Genomic DNA, 26,978 nt, shown 5'->3' on the forward strand with positions numbered 1-26,978 from the left:
TTTTCAAGAACAAACATATATAATGCCCAAAAACATTTCTCATATAGACAACATTGCGGAAAATATTCTTAAAACTATTAACAGTCAACTTTGATTAAAAATAATAAACAACATAATTATAGAATAAATTCAACGCAAAATATATCAAAATATTTCTATCTTTGTATCTTTTTAAACATCTACCATTCAGCATCTCCGTTAGCTTTCTGGAATATAAAATCTTCACCATTCAAATTCATAATACCGTCTTTCAGATGAAATTTCCACCTATTTCTACTTCGTGTAATCTAAAAAAAATGCAACATTTTTCAAAGTTCCTAAACATATAACAGCTTTATTTTTTATTTTATTATCCAACTCAAATTTAATCTATCATTATAAAATTTCTAAACTAAGTAGCAAAATATAGAAGATATACTGTTTGTGGGATTAGTAAATCTCTTCTAATATATTTTATAGTTTTTCTCATTGACTTCTAAATACTAAATAGTTGTAAACAGATGGCGTTCAATAAATTATTTAGTACCCAAAAGCTAAAATTTAGAGGTCGTTAGTACCTTGTCATACTGGCAAACTATCACATTTTCAGTCTCAAACGATTCCTCTGTTCCGTCAGCATCTGAAACATCATCTCCAGAGTTTAAAGGATCTTCTTCAGCTTCTCCAGCTAAGTCATTTTCAATTTCCTCTTCATCTTCCTCTTTATCGTCATCAATATCCTCAGATCCTTCGTCACTTTTGTCATCGTCTTCAGACGAGTCAGCAGGTCCATCACACTGTTGAATTCCTTTAAGCCTATTATGCAATAGTTGATCTTCAAGATCGTTTGTAAATGAAGAATTTAGTACTGGATCTGATTCGTTACCTGTAAAAGATCAAAAAATAAATATTTTCAAAATATAAATTTGTGCATGAGATTACGAAAATATAGTAATTGAGAGTGTTGTATGGAAATTCTCAAGACCCTATTATATATGTACAATATCTATGTTAAAAGGGTAATAAAATTGTGTTTTTGAATAACTCCTTGCCTTAAGAAAAACAAGGTTCTTACATTAAACGTTAATTCTCTATTTCTCTATATAAAGTTAAAATTTCGTTGATTCGAAATTTAATTTGAATAATTAAGAAATAAGGTATTCAATTGCAGAGGGGACAAAAGAAAATAGCCTACAAGCGGCAAAACGCAACTGCAACTTACTCTCAAACAATTTCGTACTTCTTTATATCTGGGATAAAGTCTTGATCAGACCACTATCCCAGTTTGTGAAATTTTGTAGTTAATAATAGAACTTGTTGACGTGGCTTTCGCGTCATTCTTTATAATGATTTTAAAAAAGACTTTAAAATAAGAGAATGTTTTGGCTAGTCTTTCTCTTCGCGAGCAACAGTTATTAATTGGTTTGCAGGATTTAATAGGAAAAGGAAATTAAATGGCAAAGGTTGCTCTGACCGATTGTCAGCTGCCTATAAAACATTGAAGGTGTAAGAAAATTGTTGACTAAAAATGGATTGATTCAACAGCAGCATAAACAATTGTTTAAGATCAAGTAGAAACGGCGGAGGTCTTCCATCACGATTTATTGAACACATATTTTCTATATACTATCTTCTTCTATCAATATAATTCACACATAACAACATAAGATCTATTGTCTTCTTTACAAGACCAAAAGCGTAATAGTTTCTTTAAATTGACAGTAGTAATCGTAAATCGTTATAATTTACGGTACATAAAAAACTGACAGTATTAATAGTTGAATTTAACGCAAGCTTTGTTTACTGTGTATATAGTTGAAATCAGTTCTTTTAAAAACTAATTTGACTTTTTATTTGATTTTACCTCGGTAAGCATGAATATAATAAATACATTGTAAACTGTTGACATTTTAAATACCTAAAATGCTGTAAGATGAAAATATTACAATGGTTATGTTACTACTTATTAGTGGTGTATGGTGTTTATAATTTTGTACAATTTGTGAATATACGGAGAATATTTCAAGAATCGCGTCTAACAAGTGCCTGATTAAACTTGTAACGGTATATTAACCAACAGTTATTTTCAGAAATGGCTGGAAAACAACACAGAGTTTGTTATAAGTTTTATTGAATATTTTTGAATTAAGAAGATACAACGGCGGACTTTTTCAACCTTTTTCATCTGTTCAAGAAAAATTATACTAAATTTAGCATGGAGAACTTCACACACTTCTAACATATGTAGAGTCCCTCAGGGTGGACATGATTTGTAAAACTTTTAATTGGCTATAGTGTTTACAAAGCACATTTGATTTTTCAAAAATTTTTCATATTACAATACACTACTATCAAGCATTCTACGGGTTCTGGTAAAATCAATTTAGGGATTTGTATTGAATATTGCACTCTGTATAATATTTTTCAAATGCAATAAGTGATTTTCAAACTACATAAAAAACCAATGAAACCGACACATGTGACAAAGTTGTCACATTTCTATTCAATTTTAAGTGAAGGATCAAATCTTATCAAGCAGATTAACGGCAATGACGTATTCAAAAGTTATTAATGTAAGTTAATGTTAAAAATTTCGAGTTTTTTAACTATAGTGTTGAACTGTATCGAATTACAATTACGACAAACATTTAACAACAAAAAACAGTAAATAATAACAATAACGAGCAACAATTGTTGGTGTAACATTCATTTCTCAACTTACCTGTCTAGTTTTTATTTTAGGGTTCATAGTAAAAGTGTGTCATCTTCCAACGCTCCTTCTATATATCGCTATTTTTTCCACTAGAAAAAGTGCCATTTCCTCGCAAATAATTAAAAACTGACACACATGTTGAATGATTGAGAATTCGATGATCAGGAAATCTCCTGTGATATTCTCTAGCAGCAGCTCTACTATTACCTTGTTAGTATAGTGTTCTGTTTTACATGTCGAGAAAAGTGGATAGATGTTTCGTCCAATGTACAACAAAATTTGCAAGCCGCATTATCTGCGTCTTCAGGTATCTATTGAGGCGACAGTACCCCGATAGGACTCATGTTAGTATTCGTAAATTGTTCTTACTAAGGTTGACACATTCACCAGATCTTCTCTGGTTATAGATGTCCAGAAGAGTCTTTGCCTGTCTCAGCCCCTGTAAGTTGTCCCAATAATTGATTTTGCTCATATCTATCTTCTTTAACAATGCATTTTCTATTGTTCTGTAGCTGATATCACAGAACCATTTAGGTTCCATGAAATGCTCGTCTGCCCCCGCTTTAGAGGGCTTATCAGCTATTTCAGTTTGGATTTTATAATATTGGAGCGTAAAGCTCTAATCGCTTGATGGCTGCTTGACTGTCGGACAGGATGATGATCTCCTATTTGCGATAGTTTCTCTATAGATTGAACTGGACATATTTTCCATACCATTACCTTACAGAACTTATGTCGGCATATTCTGTGGTCGAAAACTGATGTGGCATTTTGAACGAAAGTAACAAAAACTCTACCAAAGCTAACACAATAGTAAGTAGCGCAGACACAGACAGAAAAATGTGTATTCTTGTACACATAAATAATGGTTGATAAGGACAATAATGAGAATGCGTAAAAAATATCAAGAAACGTCAAACGGTCAACGCCAAACTTTTTAGATTTGCTCGCTATTTGGTACAGTTGATGTATTATTATCTGACATAAAATAATGTCCCAATTAAATAGTGTCTAAAAGTGACAGTAAAGATGTAGTTGAATTTATACACACATATGTTGCAGGTACTCATTTCAGTTGAAATACTACTTTATGAAATTTGTTCAGCTTGGTTTTCGTTAGTTATTCATCTAATTTGAACATCACTTATTGCATTTAAAAAACATATTATACAGGGTGCAATCTTCAATATTAATCCCTAAATTTATTTTTCCAAAGCCGATCCTGGAATTTCTAAGCTTAGCTAATACCAGTCGAATACTTGATAGAAGTGTGCACGAAGAAAAATTTAGAAAAATAAAATGTTTATACACTATAGCCAATTAATATTTATGGTCAATTTCAGAAATCATTTTGTAAATTAATAAAAAAGAGGAGTTGACACTTTTTAGTAGCCTCATGACCCTGAGGGGCTTGACATATGGTAAAAGTAAATAAACATGTGAAACAATAATAAAGTACCGTCCCATATTCTTAACCTTCAGATTAAAGTCAGCTTACACTTTAAATGGAATTCAGAAAAGTTCCGTTCACACATTATAGTGTATGTAGTATCATCAGCACAGTGTGATTTTTCACGTTTCAGTTATTTATAGTGTGAAATTCTTAGAAACCTAGTAATTTAATATAAGTTTGATCATAGAGGTTTTAAGTCTTGTCAGGGATATATTACGAAGGAAACAAAATAGTTCTTATTATTGTTCACGCTGGTTCATCAAAAGGATTCGTAAAAAATGCCAGTTTAGTATTTTCATCTAAATCGTCGTCGTCAGGTTACCATAGGGAAATAAACGGTGAAATATTTACAAAGTAGATTGCATCCCAGTTAATTTAGAAGAACCATCGTTAATAGTAATGGATAATGCGCCTTATCATAGTATACTTGCAAAGAACCAACCTACTACTTTAATGAAAACCTCTCAACACCTGAAAAATTACAAATTGTTTAAATGACCCGGAAAGAAAATGTATGTCATTAATGAATTATTCCCAAAATATGGTCATGAAGTCTTAAGGATACCACCCTATTATTGCGACTTTAATGCAATTGAACTCATTTGGGCCCACTGCGAGACATATTTCAATAAATATTTCTCCTATAGCTTTAACGCTATCTACATCTGTTATAAATATTGTGCAGTAAACATTTCTCTACAACCTTTCTTTGAAAGATTCATTATATACTGATTTTTTTGAGAGAGAGTAGACGGAGAGTGCAAATATTTTGACTATTTACAGCATAATCATAAGAACATCTATTAAAGAACCGAAACAAGAAGAGAAGATATCAATTGCTGTTCAAATTTGGCAAAGTAAATGCTAAAACTCAAATATAAATTTCCAAACGTTTTTAGAAATAACTTGATATTGTAAAAACACAAGAATCTTCTAAATTTGAATCCAGAATCTCAGGTATTTAAGAAGAAAAGTGTCCAGTGAAAATATAACATGAAAATGGAGAAATCTTATTATTGTTTGAAAATAGGAGAACAGGATTATTGATCGTCGTTATTTACCCCAAGAATGAGGTTGGATTCCGCGGTATGATTTTATTGAACCGGAAATATTACATCTAGTTCCAGGTGAATTGTTCAATTCAATATCTTGCAACTGCAAGAATGGTTGTGAATCACAGTTGGTATGTAGGAAATCGGGATTTCAATGCTCTTCAGATTGGGCTAATATAATAGGTAAGTTTCTTAATTGTCCATTATATTAGAGTGGTCTCGATGAGTATACCACTTTTGAACTATTGGAAACTAATATACCAAACGACGATAATAATGATAATAATGACCGTTAGATAACAAAGAACAAATTCAACACTTATGTTCGTCTTACTATGAAAGTTTAATAAAATCTCCATTTCATTTCAATTGTATACAATTCAATTAAAATATTTGTGTAGAACGGACTTTTCAGATGAATATGTGATTGAAATTTCCTTTATTCATTTTTATTCTATTTCAAAATAAGCATAGAAGTAACTGTTATTAAAGAAATCCATATTTCATTTTTGAAAAATGTCTTTAAATGTATTAAAGATTAGAAAATGAAAAATTTTAGTCAAAAGTTATAGATAATGAAATACACAATATACAGAAATATGAATATTGATATCAATAACTACAATATTTTGGAACAAGAGGTGAGAAACCATTGTATCATTCAGGATATTGTACGAGAGGAAGACAGATAAATTGGGAGTCGAATCATTACGTAACAAAAATGAGCTCGAACTGCAAGGGATTTAAAATCAATGAGAAAAATCTGGAATACGGCCACAGAACTGGAGGAAGAGATCAGTTAAGGGCAGGAGTAAGGCCTAGTATAAGAGAAAGAAGGACATAATATTTGCATCATGTCTATGCTCTTCTGTTATATTTGATGCTATGTCCATTTTATCAGATGAAAAACTCGTTTTCTACTTATTTCAGCAATGTCTAAATAATGTGATTAACGTCTCTAACTTTAAAGAAAACTATAGTTTTTTGAATTATGAACATATGGATAACATTCATAATCATTCAATATATGTTTATGGAATTGAGCTACCAAGAGGAAAACAATAATTTCCAGAAAATCTACGTATTTTAGATGCCGCACATTTATGTTAAATAGTAAGATGCGGAAAATGTTTTATATATCAAATATTTACATTACTTACCCTTATGTCTAATATTATTATTATTAGTTGAAAGGGTGTTAATTGAAGAGTTAGTTAGAGACGCATAAGAGTAGTCTGCTGGACCGTCACCTTGAGGTATACCTCTGAGTCTACTTTCAAGTAAGCGGTCATGCATGTGATTCAACATGTGTGGGTTACCGTTATTCAAAGAGCTGAAATAATTTTGTTGGTGTTTAATGAATGCAGCGTTGACATGATCTTGAAGGAAAGCACATGCTGTTGGCAACGGTAATCCCATTGTTGTACTAATAGCTTGTCCAGTTAGGATTGATTTAAGATGATGGCCTTGTAAGAAAACTTCCGGCACATCTATAGAGAGAATTCTGTGACCTTCGGCTGATCCAAGGGGCGACGGAATATTAATTTGAATTGGAACTCGTCGCCATTCTGCAGGACCGTGGCCAAGAGAACCTGAAACAGTATATAATTACCTAATGATATATTCAACAATCATAAAAGAATGAAAATATGAAAATACATTTTTCTAAATTATGATACGCCCTATGTCTACTTTTAAAAATTGAATTGGTGTAAAGTGAGTCGGTCCAAAGTGATGAACATATGAAATCATTTGTTTTTATTATCAATGAAATAATATGCGCATTGGTATTTAAAGATTTTTGGTCAAATGGAATAATTAAGTTGGATGACGGTGTTAAGAACGCTATTTTGCTGTACGCTGACGTCAAAGTGATTATTACACAAAGAATCTGGAAACCACATTAAAAATATTTTATAGCTTTGTGATTAATGGAAACAATTAAAGGTCATAACATATTATCTGATTGAAAAAATTTAACAGTAAGTAGTTAATATCTGCGGAAAGGCAAACTGAACAGGCTCAAGGCAGAATATTTAAATTCATTGGTCGCAATTTAGAATCACCGTAGTTTTCAAAATGAAAAATATGTTTTTAATACTTCAAAATTTCAATCACATTAAGCTTACAAAGCATGCACACAAAATGATTCCGCTAGTAGCAAACATGACCACTAGATATATATATATATATATATATATATATATATATATATATATATACGGATATATTATATATGTAGGTATAACAGGCTCACTGAGAAAATTTCCTAGATTATGTGTGGTCTGCAGTTTTCAAAGACAAAATCTGTTACTACGCATCGTACATATTAGGTCGGTTATGATGCAGCTAGTGATAGTATCATTAGTTTTGTGTTCATAAAAGAAATAGTACAATATGACTAAGAGTTTATGGATCCTACGATCCACTACTAGCTGACCCATACAAATTAAGGAACAGGATTAATGTCTCGTACTGAACACTGAACGTTTAAGTTGCTTTTTCGCTAGATGCATAATTTATAATTGGAAATTGAAACCCTATTCTTCATTTTATAATAAACAAAATCTAATATTATCACAATTCGAATAATCACAAAGGAAAAATAAGAAAAAATTTAATAAATATCACTAATACAGTTTTTGTCCCTTCTAAAATAAATATATAAAATATATCAATATGTTAAATATCTTTAAAAATGTAATGAAGTATTTTTATATAATAAAAAGGTGGAAAATAACGGTAACAATGTCAGGGCTGCATTAAACAAATGAATAATTAAAAGAATTATAAAATAGGAACAGCTATATTTAGAAAAGGAATATAATGTAAGAGTAGACACAAAGACAAATAAGCGATTTAGATGAGAAGAAACATGAGAATATGGAGGAAGGGCAAGTAAATGGAAAACTGTTATGGTAAAACAAATTTAAAACCTATAAACCTAGATCACATTTATAAAATTAAAAAATGAATAATGGTAAAAATTAGATTTTTAAATTGTTTGACCTTGATGTCATATATGTAATACTTCTATAGGGACAAGTTTCTATAAGTGGAAGCTGTTTCGACTAAGGAAAACAGAATGGCAACGATTTCTCTATCCTCCGAGGTTCCAGCTCAATTCTGTGCATTCTCAAGCATGTACAGTGTGGATAAAGTGTCTCGAACAAGAGAGAAAATAAATATTGTCGGAGCCGTACCGTTGGGACATTTTTTCCATACCAACTGTCCATATAGGAGTACTACAAATATGTTCAAAAGTGCCTTGGTTTGTAGCGAATTCTCAAGTTTTTATTGATATTGCAATGTAAAAATGCAATGAAATGGTTAAGAAGATGAAACTTATTTGAAAAAAACTAACTTCCAGAAAAAATAAAAAAAGTAAATATTTTGTAGTGATCTTTGAATTCATAGTATTCGATGTTATGGAAACGTTTCGTTTGAATTTTTTTTTAATGTTGTCGATGACAGGAATTTCAATATTAAACAGATAACCTAACAAAAACGGATTTTTTTCTAAATTCATTCTAATGATAATGTTTTTCTAACCGTGCACTAACTTACCTTGCGGCATATGATTGTTTGGTGCTACTTGGCCAACTATTTGTTTATTATTTATTAATTGTCGTTGTTGTTGTTGCTGATGTTGTTGTTGCTGGTGCTGTTGTTGTTGTAGGTGTAATTGATGTATAGCCGGTGGTAGTGGTTTGAGATAATTTGGATTAATATAGTCTGGCTTTGGTTTGTTACTCGGTGCTATAAAAAATGTATGATGAAAAAGTAGAGTAAAGTCAGTGGATGAAACCATCCAATTTTTAGAAGGATTATTTATTAGAAATAATTGTCATTCACTATTTTTTTTCGTCAGAAGCAGTATGAGAATGTAATCGCAATTGTGTAATATTATAATTCCTGAATATCCTATATATTTTTCGTTCAGAACCTTTCCTATGAATAGTAGATTTTCTTAGCATTAAGTATATTGACACTTGTATAAAACTCACATTCTTCAAACACCATTCATTCTTTGAATTCGGCAGATTATTCTATTCTTGCAGAATTTGTTAATTTTAATGAATACATATTAACAATAAATTAGTATTTTCAATCACTATTTTCCACATATAATAGTAATATATAAGATAAAAAATATCCAAATTCAGAGATATGACGTTATGGTTGCGTTTGTAAATCGCAGCACTGCCATTTTGATGGCTATATTTGTGTGATGTGTGAAGTTGTACATAACTTTGGCAACAATTATAATATAATAAAAAGTAATAAAGTTACGAAAAAATCAAATAATTGATTTTAATTATTTCAGTCAATCGAATGCTCATAATATATCCAATGACTGTTTAAAAATATCTTAAACGCGATAAAAAGTCTTATGAAATGTGGAGGCCCTACATCTTGTTGAAACTATTCGGTATAAGATTCGGAAACAAATTAGCCAATAACGGCACTAATTCATCTTGAAAGAATCCAACTATTGTTTCCCATTTAAGATTCCTCAAGGAATACTGATTCTTTAACTTGATTTCCTAAAGCCCCTTCCCAAACATTCACTTGTTCCAGGCGTTCAATATGAACTTCCCCCGGCCAGCATGGATTCTAAGCCGCCCAAAATCGATAATTTTATTTGAATTTGGGACTTGCAATGTAACGTTAGATTCGGCAATACTTAAACACAGTGCAATACTTAATAATACGTAGGCATGCTGAAATTTGACAAAAGTTTTGCATACATACGTAGAGAGCGCTTTGTAAACCATCCAGGTCTGTCAGTGGTTCAAGTCATTTTCAGAAGGACGAGTGTGGATCGAAGATGAAACACTGCAAAAACATTCCTGTTGCTGCTCAACCTCCCTTTCCACGTCACATAATTCCCCTTGAGTTTTGCCTTCTTCCTAAATTGAAATATCATTGAACGGCATAATTTTGGAACAGCGACGGCAATAATAGTTTTTTTGTTTAATATATAGATTGCTGGTTTTTCATAAGATGATAATTTATACATGTTTTCCGATTTCAATTCTGTAGTGATTGGTAAGGAGTTAAAATTTTATATTTGGCAGTTATGCACAACTACACATGTCTTATAGAAATAGTAAACAAAATGACTGTTCTGCCATTTCAAAAATAATTGGTACAGTGTACATTGTACGAAGGATCCGCGCATTAAAAGAATTGTATTGAAATAATGAATTTATTCCAAACGACAGACTCGTATTGTATACAGAGTTGCGCGAAATAAAATTATTTTTCTTCAATCATATACTTAAAGAAAACCTTAAATATTTGAATTAATATCACGTTAGACGTATTTGTGGACAAAACAATGGATTTTTTTTATTTACATAGTTGCAACATTATCCAACTTTTTTTCAGAAGGCACGTCATGTATACAGTCATTTAATAACGCACGAAAATGGGATATAACCAAGCCATCACTACTTTTTTAGTGCTACTGACAAGTAAATTCACGTTACAGATGTTGACTACAACATGTCCTCCACCCTGTTCTTGGCAGGCGTCTAGGACCCATTCACAGAATTCCGAATAGCTCAGCTGATGTGATATTTGATTTATCTCTAATTTTTTTTAACATATTCAATATTAGCGGGTCTACTTTGACGAACCTTTGTTTTTCAGATGCCCCCAAAGAATTTAATTAAGTCTGTCTCGTAAGGATTTTATGGAAATATTCTCTGACAACAATATCAAACTGTGAGCAGCACCGTCCTATTGAAGAGGATATACGAATCTACTTTTTTAGGAAATGGACTAATGTAAATTTGAAAAAATAAAGTTTAGCTCATTCTCAACGTACCGTCTCATCATTGCATATACCTGTAATAGTTATTTCCTAAAATCTCTAGGGCAGAATATACTTTACGTTCCAATTGTTCATCTAGAAGCAGCATAATTTGAAATTTTTAATAAGTGCTACATAGCGGTTTTTATTTTTCTTCAGCTTTTAAATGTAGCTAATTGGTTGAAGAAAGAAATCAAGTATATTTTTAATGATATAGTTTTTGGGCTTTTGTATTAAATTTTAAAGTTTGGTCAACTGATTCAAATGCATATATACTTAATTAAATAATGGTAAAAATTCTCTCAAATTGTCTATAATTATAAAAATACTGATTTTGATATAATTTTTATTTGACGTTTTTATTACCATTTAAATAAATAAATGTAAGTGTATTTAATTTATATATGTGTTACTTCAATCGTGATTTTATTATTATCAATTGTATTCTTCGTTGGTACTTCCAAAATTAATAATAAATGTAGTCTTATCACTTTCAGTTATTAAAACTGGAATATTTTGTATCAACACTAAAATATCAAGAAAAGATAAAATTGACTCTAGTTAACAATCCAATTCTCACTTTTAGTTAATACACGTTATTTATTCGGATTTAAATTAAAAATATATATTTTTTTAAATAAATATACATACTCAGAAGTTTATCGACTTCTCTTTTCTCAGCCACTGCTTTCGTAGCTGCCAATTTCGCCTCCCAAATATTCTTAAGCTCCTGTAATACTGTTTCATCAACTCCATCTTCAATGAAGTGTTCTCTTACGTTCGAAATAACATCACCAATAACATCTTGATATGCTTTGTACTGAAACAGAAAATAATTTATATTTTCCATAATTTCACATCAGAAAGTTGTCAACCTGAAGAATGCAACAGTTTAGTTTTTGTTTTCTGGATCAATTATTATTTTTCCTAACGCGTTTAATATAAATAATCAGTAATAAATATTAATACATCGAAATGAATGAAAAATACGACAAAAATACTGAAAAATTGATTTCATACACTAACCACCTTCTACAAAAAATACTGCTAGTGGTTAACGAAGTTGAAGAGAGCTCTCTGAAGTCGTGGAAAACGGGATAAGATCGGAGGTGACTAAAGCTCTCTTCGTTAACGGTCTTTTTTTTATATCTTCAAAGCTATTTGACTTTTTATTAATTGAAATCCGATTTAAAACATATTTTCGGGTAAATTATACAAACACAAAACTTGTCTCTCTAGAAGTTATCTTACTTGAAGATCGGCAACACCGTATCGCACAGTGCCATTATTATTTTCTTCACCTTTAATGTAAAATTTTATTCGAACAAAAAAGTTTTTTAGCTTCAGGCGGCGCAACATCCAAGCTATTATATTATACATTGTGTGCAATAGAACTACCCAACGAAATTCAGACAATTTTTGACTAGCCATCAAAGACGTATGCTAACTGGCATTGCCGTGGTGAGATACAATAGCCGTTCTATTGACCAACTCCGGGTGCCTGTTTTGAATTTTCTTTTGTAATTTGATCAATAGAGGAAAGTGTAGTACTGAAATCGAACTAATGGTTCTCGATATACTACCATAAACACCATCTATTATGAAAACTGGAAAATACTTTTCAAGTAACTTATTATATACTAGGGATATATTGTTAAAATCAGCAATGAAACTACGAAGATAAAACAATGTATTAATAATAAGAATGTATCTTTTAGCTACTACATACAAAAGAACATTATCGTAAAAATCGGTAATTAACTACCAGTCTACTGTAGGTCTACCTAACCACCTACTGCACCAAAACATGATATTCACATGAGCAAATATAGAGCAAACAGGTAGTTCATTAGAGACCTCAAAATTAATGGATAGTGGATTTAGTCGATGTCCATAGTTAGAATGTCAACCATAAAAGGCCACTCAAGTTTCCATTTCCGTTAATTATCGAAACACATAAAAAAAATTTTAATTAGTTTTGTGTGGCTCGGTAAGTTATGGTTGGTATTAATTATGATAATGACAAATTAATTGTAATTTTGTTCAGTATTCTTAAAAAACTTATGTATGTATAAAATACCCATTACTATTATTTTTATTATGTTTACCAAAATAATGAAGGTTCGTTGATAAAGTATTACGATGTTGATGGTGGAAATCACAAGAGGAATAGATTATAAAAGTTTTTGAAATTGAAGCCCTTGGAAAATTTGCTTTAGAGCAACAGGTCTAGTCAAAAGTCGGCCGAAAAAATGCTTCAATTAATAATTTTATATTTTAAGATGTTTTACAAACTTATATTAAAAATACAAGTAATCATTTGACAAAATACATTAGAATTTTGAGAACGTAAAACAAATAGCAGTTGTTTTTGTTAAAACTACAATTCCATCAAACCTGATTGATAATGGCAAAAATTCTAGATATTGGTGTGATACTAATTTCCAGATGAAAAGTATAATTCTCATAAAAAATAGAAATATGGAGAAATAACTTTTTTTATGTATTGATAACATACATGTCTTTGCGTTATAAAATATATCAAAACAGTTGTCTCTATTAACAATTGTGGAGGTCATCTCTATTAACAATTGTGGAGGTCATCCAAAAGTTTTTCAGACCTTCGATGATGTAATCGAAAATCTCTCATCGGACCCTTAGAAGCTAAATATCTTGTTAAAGGTTCGATTCAGGTATGCGGAGTGTTTAATGAAACTCACGACAAATTTTTTTCATAACAGCATGGAAAAGGAGGCGACCATTTAAATAAATTAGGAAAATTTTTAATTCGCGTTTTGAATTACCCTAACCTACAATAGCAACTGTATTATTATAAAAATTTGGTTCTAGCTGGACACTTTAACACATTTTGGCATTGTAGTCGGAATTACCTGAATGAGGTGGATCGGAAGAAGAGAAACAATTGAACATAATCTCCAGGTTTTTCACTTCTAGATTTCTTTTTATGGTGACCTAAAAAATAACGTATACAAAGCAAAACATGATAATTTGAACAATCTTAGGTGTGATATAATGGTATTCACGGAATAAATAACAGATAAAAAATGACGTCACTCTAGAAAAATTCATTCATTTAAAAATTACTGAGCGGCAGAAATAACCTTAGACATGTAGCAACACTGATAGATTTAGCGCTCATTATATTGAAAGTTTAAACAAATATTGCGCATAGATAATAATTACTTTCGATTGGGAATGATATAAATTATGAACTTCAACTATTTTTTGATTGTTATTGATAGAGTCGGTAATAACTTTACAGCCATTCTAAAATAGTACAATATAGTTCTTCCATTTACAAGCTTTTTGTATAAGGAGCAATGAATAACTCATTTCGCTAACACGAGCGCAAATGCCAAGTAATGTAACAAAAAATAATGTTTATAACATTATTTACATTCAAACTCGTGGACTGGACTGGAATTAACGTATGTCAAAATAATTATTTGGCGGAGAGTATGGTTAAATGCAGAGTATTAGATGAAGGGCTTTTCAAGCCTAGAGGGTAATAAGCATGATTATTATTGAAAACTTCTAAAGCCACAGACCTTGGTTTGTGTTGCGTAATATCTGTATGCAGAAGAAAATATCATGTTTTATTATGTTGTGTTTTGGTGAAAATGCTTTTTTTCGACCCCTAGGAAAAGAAAATTACGCAGAGTAATATGAATTTGTTAACTGATATACTATTTGATTATCTTAAGAAGTGGAATATTTAGAAATCTTAGAATTTGGTCATAGTCAGACTATCATTTTTCTTGACGAAGCATGGTTTGCTACTCATGATGAAGTAAATTATGGTTCAGAGCATAGCTTTTATCTAATATTCCAAGACAGTCAGTGATCGTATTGCAGTGAAAAGGTGAAGTAATTGCATTATGTTTAAAAATAAGGTAAGTGCGAAAGGTCCAACAAAAACTGAGTGAAGGGGTCATAGAAAATGTAAAAAAATATGACAAGAAACCGATGAGAGATTTAGAAAGATTATTTTGAACATATTAATAAAAAGGAAAATGAGTACGTGGTTTTACCCTCTGTCTAATCCATTATATAATTTTGATGGTTTTACTTCAGATGAGTCTGAATTTTGTGATGTTTGCTTATGAATATCCGTTGAAAGTGAAAGGTTTATGACTCCATTTATTTATTGTAAATAAATTTTGATTTTGTTCATGGTTTTTACTTTGAACTTTCGTTTGCGTGAAAAAAAAATGAAAAAAAAAAAATAAAAAAAGGCTATGTTCACGTCTGGTACCCTATTTAAACAGAGCACCTCTGTAGTCAGGTGACTTTCTCTCTACGTTTTCCTATTTACTTGTTTTAAATAAAATATTATGAGGAAGATGTTAGTTACTCATTTTGCCAATAATTGCGTTTGATCTTTTTTCGCATAACGTTGTCCAATTATTCAACTGCCTAAAAATAAACTTACTCTCTTATGGACAAATTTTTTCAATTTTAAAAAACATAAATACTTAAATGTAATAATATAGTAATAATTTATAATAGACGGATATTTATGCTGTTCACTTGATGATGCTTTCAAATTATTACAATTTTAAATAGAAGAACTGTATTCCATGCTCGTATTTTCATTTAATAATCAGTAAAGCTTAGGATTCATGCAGTTGTAAGGATCCAAGTAGGAAATATCAAATATTTAATAAACTTTCATTTAAGGGAATGCTTTCTATATTTGCTCTTAAAACTTTAGTTTTAAGTTTTTTAAGTTAAGTTTCAAGTTTTAGTTTTCGAGACAAAATGTCCGTGATAGTTGTTCCAAAAGAAAGTACTATTAATCCATTAATATGTACCTATTATCCATAAGTTGCAGATGTGACGTTATTCGTTGTGTGGTGTTCATGCACAGTAATCCCTTTATGTAATCACAAAACTTCTACAAATTTCACTGGTACGTAATTAAAGAAATACTTAAACATGCATGGAGAAACCATATCCATTAATTTCATTGTTTGGTTTGTTACAATGACAATAATATATAAAATAAGGATATCTTATTTCTCATTGTTATGTTATTTCTCTTTCTGTATTTCATATAACGATAATCCTAGAATACACATCAATTTATGCAAATATACTAGATTCCTTCGTATATCAGCGTCAAACCGTTTCTCTCGACCTTTGTGGAGCAGAGGCATGACCAATAAGTCTTTACTAACGCGTTGGTGTGTTGTTTATAGTGTCTTTTTGTTCGTTGCATTTTGTTATTGTGAAAAATAAAACTACGAACAATAAATACATGTCAAAGTTGGAATAAAGCGGGGACAATGTTAATTGTGTTGTGCACTACGAATATACTCCAAGAGCTCAAACCAATAAAAAATTTAAGTTTTGAAAATATAGATCAATGTCCCTGCGCATTCACCGAACCTTAGCAGCATTGGATGATAAAGAATAACACTGATGTGAAGATATGGGGTTAAGTTCGGTACTTCTTGACAAATACTCATTATTTTTGTATTTTTATTTTTTTTTTGGACCTACCACAAGACTAGAAAGAGAAAGAACAAATAATTTGACGGAAATTAATGACCGATATAAAATTCAAAAAAAAAGTGTGGAATTAAAAGAAGTAAAATTCTAATTCTTATACTGATGAATTTTTGGAAGTTTCGTTATTTGGTTATTCCAATCATTGGCAATTCAGTAATCGATTGAAGTATTTTATATTTTTATCCTTATAGCTTCTCTTGCTACAATTCCACTTATCAACACGACTATACCTGTAATAAAAGCAAAATAATTCGGATGCTGATGAAGAAAATGACAGAAACCGGATAAGGAAAAGCATAGAATATACAAACTCAACAAAAGTCTATTGGTTTGTATGATGATTAATAAATGTTTATAAATTAGTTGACAATATAAATAATTCAATAATAAATATAAGATTATTGCATTATTTTTTCCAGCTGTAAAATGTTAAATAGAAAAATTTACATGAGCTTCTATAACGAAATTCACGCTTTTTGTTAAATAAATCGGAGATCTTGTATGAAAAATATTAAGTTAACATTTTACTCTAGTTAAATAATAAATATGCAGAACAAAGAACAGATTCTTATATTCAATAATATTTAAATTATTACATAGTTAGGTCAGCAAAAATAGCTCAGATAACTAATGTTGTTTATAATTATATATATATATATATATATATATATATATATATATATATATATATATATATATATATATATATATAAATTTCTCCAATTTCTTATTCCTTAGACCTTTTTATATATTAATGCATCTAAATGTTCTTGATTTTAGGTCTCTTCTGTTTTAAAATTAGTTTTTTTTTGATTTTTAAAAGAAAAATCAATTTTGACGTTTCGACTTTTCTTTAAGTCTTTATCAAAATATGATATCAACACTGACAATTTGCTTATTTATATTGATTTATAGATCATCTTCATCATGAATATCAAAATAAGAATAAAATTCACTTAGAACTTTGTTCTAATAAGAAAAATTAATTTTTCTTTGGTCCCTACATCTCAAATATATATTAATTTAATATAAATTAATTTATTTGTAATTTTATTAGAAGTTACAAAATAGAGCTTCAATTATTTGGATCTTTTTTATCATTTATAGCTATATATATGTATATAATTACAAAAAAAATGCATTAAATTTTATATATACCAAATATCTTGACCCTTGACCGATTATTCCTAAATACAAGAGATATTGTAACAATATTTTGAATATTATTTTGATAACACAGAATTTTTCAATGCAGTAATAAATAAACAAAATATATATCACCATAAATGTCTTACGTTTACTGACGCTAATAACAAATGTAGAACTACTTCTACTGACACAGCCAACATTAACAAAATGCCATTGTTATGATATAACTTTTTTTTTAATTTGTAATCCAATTGTCCAGTATAATTGAATAATCGGTACAATATAAACGCTAGCTCGGTTTGTCGAATATAAACCGGTGTGATAAATATTAAAAAAAAGTTGTAGGGTTTTTTCATTTTATAGCAGTAAAAATAACATTCAATCACAGAAATAATCAAGAGAAAACAAATAATAATAACGTAAATAAGAGCATAGAAAAAGTAGACCTGCCGAAGACAACAACAATTATAAGGAAAGGTAAATAGTGATAGAAGTAAGGTATCTAATATACAAAAACAAATTTACATTGGAATATTGTTTATGTTTTAATGGAAAGGCTCAATGAATAAAAAATTGGCAAACTATTTCCCATGGTAGTAGGTCATATCTTATATAAATAAATGATAGTTTAAAAATTAAAAAAAAATCGTTGTAGTAGCAAACCAAACTAAAATTTAGGAAAATACTTTTTTACACTTCATTTAGGGGTAGAGTGATTGATAAAAAATATTATTTTGAGTGAGTTGCTGGGTGTCCAGCGTAAATATATTGTTGATAACAGAGTTATTATAAAATTATCTTTCACCCTGCACTTTTTTACATTAAAATGATAACTCTTGACCCTTAATTGAAGTGCTAACAAAATATTTTGGCTACCACAAATTGAACAAAGAAAAATCGCTAATTCTGTCAAACCTGATCAAGATCATGGAATAATGAAATTATTGCTATCCGCCCTTAATATTCGTCCAAAAGTTTGCGAAATTGAAGTGCTTAAAAATCGACTTAACACATATCAAGCTAATATAAGCGTGTTTCAAACTTAATATACAAAATATAACATGATTTTTGCTAATAAACATCAAACTAACCCTAATCTATTCAATGTTCCTTGTATAACTGTTTCAGACATTAATAGAATTAAAAAGAAATAACACGTAATAATGAAACCATTTAGGATAGGATCAAGACAGTTTGTAATTGTCACATTTAAGGGTCGTTCAAAATTCTTGCGACGCTCCCTAAAAAGCTTCTTTTTGATAAAAAAACACTGGGAATTTTTTTTTAATTCAAACGTGCCTCTACCCGATCGAAGTTAATTTTTCGGTATAATCATCTTTTTTGGGAGTTTTTTAAGAAAAATACATTTTTTTTTTCGAAATATAAAAATAACAATAACAATATTTCATCAAAATAACAATAAATGAAAATCTAAGTTCAAAAATATTCCCAGTTGATTTAATATTTTCATTTTAAAATTAGGTAACTTTATTTCGTATTTTTAATGTCTTCTCCCCTATAATCATCTAAAGATGTGAATGAGGAATTGCTCCTGTCCTTCATCTTTTGTAAACAAAACATAGCATTAGTTTAACGTTTAATTAACTTGATCGTGTAGAGGCACGTGTAGTTATGAATTAAAAAAATTCTCAGTATTTTATCTTCGAAAAGAAGCTTTTTAGAGGGCGCCACAATAAAATTTATTTTTAACGACCACCCTAGTATCTATATTCTGTATTATGTAATGTTAATACATACATAAAGTGACTTAATGTTGTAAATGCCTCCAATTGGGTGATGCAGCAAAACAATGTGGCAGCATCACTTCATGCATAAATTGTGGAAAATACAAAGCTCGTGAACTAGAAGACAGTTGTATACGTTTTAAACCAACTGGCATAAATAGTGCCAATGAATTTTAGACACTGACGATTTTTCAAGAGACGAGAAATGTGCGATTATGCACCCTCAGTTTTAATAATTTTTAATTTCAAGGTGATCTAGTGAAAAAGTTTCAGCTGCAATCCAGTAGATTCTAAGCTTAGTAAATTAATTTGCAGACATTTTGTCAATTGATGTAAGAGACGATATAATATGATAATACCCATATCAAGCGAGTTAGGTAACTCTTAGTGTTGCATCCGCAAGAGTGAATTGACGCTCTGATTAAGAATCATTCGAAAAACGTTAGAAATATCTACTATTGTTGGACATTTTGTTTTTCCTAAAACAGTAACAGATGATGAAACCTACATACCATTTTACCATATTCCTACCTGCCACGAGAGCTCTGCGTGGATTTGCGTACATTCAATAACAATAACGAAAGAGTAGAGGTCTATCAAGGTCTGTCAAGAACGTTTTCTTTCGTAGTACAGGTTTAGCGAAAGCAATTATTAAGTTCAAAGGGTGCAGTTTTTCAGTCAGTCAATATTACATATTACACACTGTACAGGAGAAACATTTAGGTGCTCTACGTTTCACGACAGAGGATGAGATGAGTGAAGCAATTAATCAATTTTTGAGAGCATTCTAGAATATGACTTATTTCAAGATTATAAGCTGTGGTACAAAAGTGCATAGGTGGTGATTATTTTGAAAACATTTGTGGCAAACTACAGTATTTGATACGTTAGGAGCCGACCATTTCGCGATTTAAGGAAAATAATTTCCACGAAATGAATACTGGGAAATGTAAAACTTAGTTTTTCAAGAATATATTAATGAAAAATAAGAAACCTTTAATATGATTGTGCAACACAGAAAAAAATTAGATAATTGGAATTTAGCTCATAACTAAAAAATATTCCTAATAGAAGTAGACATAGAATTTCGATTCATAATAGTATCATTGAAGATTGGGAAAGATCAACAGTAGTACCGATGAATGTAAGAAATATTTTAGCACAGAGAATAAATGAATCGAAAACTAATAAAAATCGATGTTCTACCTCCCTCCCGTCAACCCAATAAACTAAATATCAGCTGGCTTCGACTCCTTTGTTACTTAATCTAAATGATTATTTCACTATATCGTGGTCTACTTTATCTATTAGTGAGTCAATCTAAAAGACCATGTCAAACGTAGATACTCAACCCATCAACTTAATATTGGCTTAATTATGAAAATACAAAAATTCCTAGAGCCCAACGGTTTCGAGGGAGCCCTGCAAACAGAAAGTACACGTTTTATATTTGTTTAATTTACATTATTTGTCTGCCACCACATAGTTTCCACGAGGCTGGGAGGTCTTTGGGAGAATAATATTAAAAACGAAATAATGACTTACTTTAGCTTTTAGGCTTTGCCTGATAATCAACTGTTCCAAATCTAATTTATTGTTATACGATTCTACGCGCAATCGTGCTAATTTGAGTATTTTGTTAATGATCATTAACAATAATGAGCTATTAACGTATTATTGCAAATAATTTAGATATTCTACTGATGATTATTTACAGCTGAAAAACATATTAGCCATCTTATACAACAGTCATATTGATGACTGATTGATGAATTGATTGATTAATGTTTTAACGATAGTTTTTCGCAAACAAACTAGTCCCTCTTTTGTTTATTCGCAGTTGAAGGATCTCATTATAAATACAAACAAGCGAAAAATGTATATTGTCTGTCCAAATAAACTTCATGGTAACATATTTTCGAGTATAGTTTTTGAGTCCACTCTGTTATATCTCTTATCAAATTTATTGAGAAGAATTGATGATGAAAGTACCGATCAGTGATTTTTTTCAATCTTCATTAATTTATAAAACTTTCCAACAAACAATACACGTTTGTATATTTATGCGATTTTAGCAACATATCTTAAATGTTTTACTTACAAATACTACTGATAATAATGTAGTTACATAGCAAAATTCCACATCTTTTGTTCTTATTTTAATAGTTGGTTTACAGAATTTTACCAATTGTCACTTGTTACTTTGGAAAACGACTCTAGGAAAAATTCGATTTAAAAGTAGTGTTGCTCCTTTTTTGAATTATGTTTCGTCCAATTAATAATCCTTCCTTCAGATAGATACCTTCTTTGCACTTTGTTATTTCCATAAAAATTATTCAAAAATCAGAAACACGTGGAGAATAATCATTATCTCTTCATGAATTAATTCTCAATAATAAATCCCATCATTTCTTTATGTTTTAGCTTTTAATACCAATAAATAATTCCATAAAATGCTTTAATTATCCATCGCTATACCAATTTAGTATTGTATTAGTTTCACTAAATTTAACCATATTATTGTAACTTCTATTATAGTGAATCTATGTTTACAATATAGCTATCTGAGCTCTCAAATTCTTAGTATCAATGATAAAAAACAAACTAAAACAACTATTCGCTGAATATATCAATGTATTCAACTTACATTAGTATCTGTTGTGTACATCAGTTTTTGTACATGTGAAACACATTTCACAAATTCAAATATAAAGAACATCCCATTTCATGTGAGAGTGTTTTCAAATTTGTGTAGTGATTTTCGTGGAAATCATGAATTACTTCGGCAGGGGTATATAATTAATATACTCAGTGGTATTAGAAATGTTACATCTAGAAAAAATAATTTTTCACACTTTTTAGTAATGTGATAAGCCTTTGTTAATATTTGCAAAAAATTTTATTATCGTGTTTGACTACCCCGAGAAAATATGAAACTTCTGTAATGTATAGACATCAACAAAATGAATGGTCGATATCTACACGTTTTAAGTTAGTTAAATTGTATTAACGTGCGCCAGGGTCTGTAGACTGTGGTAGAAATGGTCAGTCTCTTCCACATTATATCCCAAAACATTAATGCTTCTTAGTGAAACCGACAGCGCGATGTTCGTTGTCTTGCTGAGAAAAGTTTGTGAACTAGTTTGTAGAAAAAGCAGTCAAGTGGTTTCTAATCAACCTAACGCCCAACATTTGTACTACATCGAATAAACAAGCAATTGCAATGGATATAAATGTTTAATTATTAGTTTTAACAAGGCAAATCAATAACATTTTTTATAACAATTCACACAGAATTGAATGGTGCCTACCGATATAAAGTTTTACTTTCGCTTAAAAGCGAAGCCAAGTAAGGAATTAGAACATTTTTAACTTCTACTACGTTAATTTACACGCCAATAGCACTAATTTTTTCGGTTATAAGATTTTATTTTCTTCCGGACTTTCGCGCAACTCTGTAAACATGTTAAAACACTTTTGTATTATTATCACAATCTACTATAAATATGGTTCATACATTATCAAAAAATTATTACTTTTAGCTATGTTAGCAATCTCCTGAGAGATAATACTGAATATATTTATATCAATCTATCGAGGTATTCAAAACTTCGTTTGTATTTAAGTGTGAATAATTGAAATTCTTTTTATATGAGTAGGAAAATGCAACTCTTGATCAATTTGTAAAGTCATAAAATCAACAAAATAGTTTCATAGGTCTATGAAATCACATTTGCTTTTTTTTTCTAATTTTCTATTCATTTTTTTGCAAAAATGTACACCATTTATGTAGTAGTGTATATACCTACAAGGTTAATTAATACGACATTGACTTTAGAATATGGTCAAATGAGTTTTTAGTGTAGAATATTGAGAAAAAGTTATTGAAAACTATTGGCAATACTGTCAGACCATATTGCAGTATTATTATAGTTGCAGTACGGTTCCAAACAACGAAGTGAATCGTTAAGGGAGTATGAAATATTTTTCGTATATTAAAATATGGATTTACAGATTAAGGATCAAACTAGGAGAGGAGTATGTCTAATTTGAACAAAAAAAACAAAAAAGAATAATGCTGTGTACTGTGAATATACCTTTTAAGATTTACAGTCCAAACTTTATATGATTAAAAGCGATTGCTTGCACACAGTCAATAATGATGCCCGATTATTACAAATAAAATCTGAAGTGTCTCGAGGTACTATTTGTACACCTGAAAATCCAACTAACAACATACTATTATCACCATGTTCGCTAACGTGGCAGCTATATCGAAGGTCCAATAGTGACTAGTGAAAATGTAAATGTAATTCATCTGAATACATTTCAATAATGTTTTTGAAGGGACATATATACATATATTACGTTTACTACAATTGTAGTACGTTGGAATTTTTGGAACCGTTGGTGATATTCATACTGAACATACTGTTTGCACTAACATTACACTAACACTCACAATTACACTGTCTGACGTCGTTTACCTTCAGTCTCTGAAGATGATAACTTGGTTAGCGGAACGTTCGTCAGATAGTGTAATTGTGAGAGTTGGTGTGGTGGTAATGTAAACAGTGCAGCTGTAGCTGATAGTTTCAATAAAAAATATATCTGATGCGGCAATAACATGAACCAGTAATCGAAGAAGAAACAAATAGTGATGAAACAAATGAACTCTTACTGATAATCACAGAAAAATAAACTGATATATCACTCATTATTAAAAGCAATCCGGAATTGAGTGGCCATTCCAAACTTTCGAATACAAAATTCCTCCAAGCTTTACTTTGCTAAATATTTTATTTCAAATCAAATAATACACAACGATCTCAAGGATTTAAGAGCATCCCACAATCTACAAAGGAAGATTAATTAAATGGAAATTTGTTCATAATAAATTAAAGGTTAAAGGAATTGCAGTTAGATGAAAATAGGAATGTAAAAATAATGAGGAAAGTCAAAATAATAAACAAATATTGAATTATAGAGAAAACTAGTAAAATCCTAACTGAAACTGAAACCAGAAAGGGAGAAAATCAAATTGGGTAATTCATCTAGCACCTTTAGCTGATATGAAATTTAAAATATATTTTCCGTTCAATTTCATCAAACATAAAAAGTATGTTTATCAATAACCATAATCCAATAATCCGTACCATCTAATGTATCTTGGCAGTCCTCCCGAAGACGTCTTCAAAACAATGAATTATATTATGTTACGATGACGGAATTATAATTATATTTGATTTGATTATAAGTATGCTAATAAGAAAACTCCTAAGGTAATGTAACGTGTCTTATAAAAAATAGCATTTATAGCAAGAAAAATTACTTTAACATTTTTGCATTTGTTACACTTTATCATTTTGAGTGCATATTGGTAATAAATATTTTGTACATTACAACAACCTCAAGTGAAGGGATGGCTTTTTAAGCAGAAGACTTAAGTTATTAGAATTATTAAATAAATAAGCACTCTTTACAAACGGTACTTTTTTTAAACTCCAAAAACATTTTTTGGTCAGATATGATGCAATCTATCGATTTTTGTTCAATTGGGATATCTACTTCATATATACAAATTTAGAACTAATTTTGGTCTTTATAAGAACATAATTTAACACTGACAACTTGCATTATTATAGCAATCAGTAGATCACCACACGAATATCAAAATAAAGCTGGTGATTGAAAAGACTTAATAATTTAATATAATTTTCATTTACATTTATAAATTACAATTTATAATTCTATGTTATAAAATTGAACGTACTATACACAATTAAAATTAAAGGGTGCTTCTTCTTCTGATATAATAACAGGATAAAAAAAATGTAAAAAAATAATAACAGAATAAATGTTGTTTCTGGTTAGTCTTTAATTCTCAATGTAAATGATGGTACATGTTTACTTTGAAAATAATTTGTTATAAGATATCGGTCATTAATTGGTGATATTTTGAGATATGCTTCTTTTAGGTGAATTGATTTCTGCTTTTAAATTAAATACAATACAATTAAAAAATACAGAGCTATTATTCTTAATGAATAGAAATGTTTTTATAATCAGCAAAGCATCATGACATACTTTTTTTCTATCAAATGAAGTTGTTGATAATGTTTATTTATATTTTTTTGAAATAAAATATGTTATCACATGTGCGTCAATATAAAAATTAACTTGATTTAATGACTTAAGCAGTGACACCAATTCACACAACGGTAGAAATTATACATTAGGTAAAGAGTAAGTACTTATTTCAATATAATGACAATAGAATACAAGTTCTACAACATTATCTTTTATCTTACGCTTGAAATCCGTAAAGATTAGATAAATGGGGATTTGTTAAAAAAATGTGAATTTATAGGTATCTATTCAATTTAACGACTCTGTTGCGAAATGTACTTCATAGAAAACAGTACGTTTGTCGAAGGTCATTTAAAACAACTACTATATTGCACTAAAATAATGACAATTCTTCTATTGTCGCAAGAGCTCTAGATATATTAATAAAAACTCCAATATCTTTTCTGGGAATTTTTATATCGTGTACTTATTAATTTAGACTTTCAAATTCAAAAAGTTGTACACTTACCACTGATGTTTTACATATCGAACTGGACATTTCAAACACAGTTATTCGTAGTGCGTTATTTAAACTAATTTCAGCGGTCGTAATTTGAACAAAAACAATATTTTTAAACTTTCTCTACCTAACTTTCCATTATAATACGACGATATGAACTCGCGATTCACCAACTTGTTCAACTGTACTGACTAGTTACGCGAAGTTGACTGGCATGATGATGACGTTCCACAGGTACACAACAAAACTCTACCTCGTTTTGAATTATGGTTATACCTCGGAATTAATTAACTGATTTTAATTTTCGTTGTTTGCTCTGTTGGCTAAAGTGCGGTTTGTTTACCGCCAAATTATACTACAGCGATAAGATAAATGCCTATATTTTCAGTGATTGTTATGGAGATACTAACTTTTTTGATTAAGGCTATTCAATTTTTGTTTACGTATTCAAATCGTTTCAATGTAATGATATTTGATAACAACATAAATGGTTGCAGTAAAATTATACTAATGTTGTATAAACTAATGTTGTCGAGAGTACAGAAGGTTCGTACAGAAAACCGTAAATAAGTCCAAATTAATATACATGTATAATTAAAAATTTCTGTTGCGACAAAGGGGATGTGTGAAAAGTAAATGGATGATTTTTATTTATTTTACACAAGATGCTTAATATGTGCAAAATGACCAATGCTTTATAAAAACTCTTTATGGGGGGGGGGGATGTGTTGAAAAGTAAATGGATGATTTTCATTCATTTTACACAAGGTTCTTAATATTTGCAAAATGACCAATGCTTTATGTGACATCTAAAAAATGTGGCTTTGGATGTAGTGTTTGTCTTAAATAGTAGGTTTGTAAATATGTGAAATATACCGATATAAACGAACTTGTTACCATAATGATTGTGTATTTGTTTGATCGTCTACAATTAAATTTGGA

The 26,978-nt window shown here is 29.8% G+C and overlaps 1 protein-coding gene across 2 annotated transcripts; it reads right to left on the minus strand.

Moving 5' to 3' along the window:
- On the minus strand, window positions 1-26,935 carry LOC130903612 (transcription initiation factor IIA subunit 1-like). 2 transcript variants are annotated; one of them, XM_057815936.1, is made up of 6 exons: window positions 26,046-26,935; window positions 11,670-11,838; window positions 8,765-8,956; window positions 6,517-6,789; window positions 558-865; window positions 1-287 (listed from the first exon to the last, which is right to left on the minus strand). In XM_057815936.1, the coding sequence occupies exons 1-6, from the start codon at window positions 26,073-26,075 to the stop codon at window positions 180-182; spliced, it is 1,080 nt and encodes a 359-aa protein (XP_057671919.1). In that variant the 5' UTR covers window positions 26,076-26,935; the 3' UTR covers window positions 1-179. The 2 variants fall into 2 exon arrangements, with proteins under 2 accessions (XP_057671919.1, XP_057671844.1); XM_057815861.1 differs by having other exon boundaries at window positions 6,358-6,789; window positions 26,046-26,932.
- Window positions 26,936-26,978: the final 43 nt, after the last annotated feature.

This window comes from Diorhabda carinulata, chromosome 1, assembly GCF_026250575.1.
Source record: "Diorhabda carinulata isolate Delta chromosome 1, icDioCari1.1, whole genome shotgun sequence".
NCBI lineage: Eukaryota > Metazoa > Arthropoda > Insecta > Coleoptera > Chrysomelidae > Diorhabda > Diorhabda carinulata.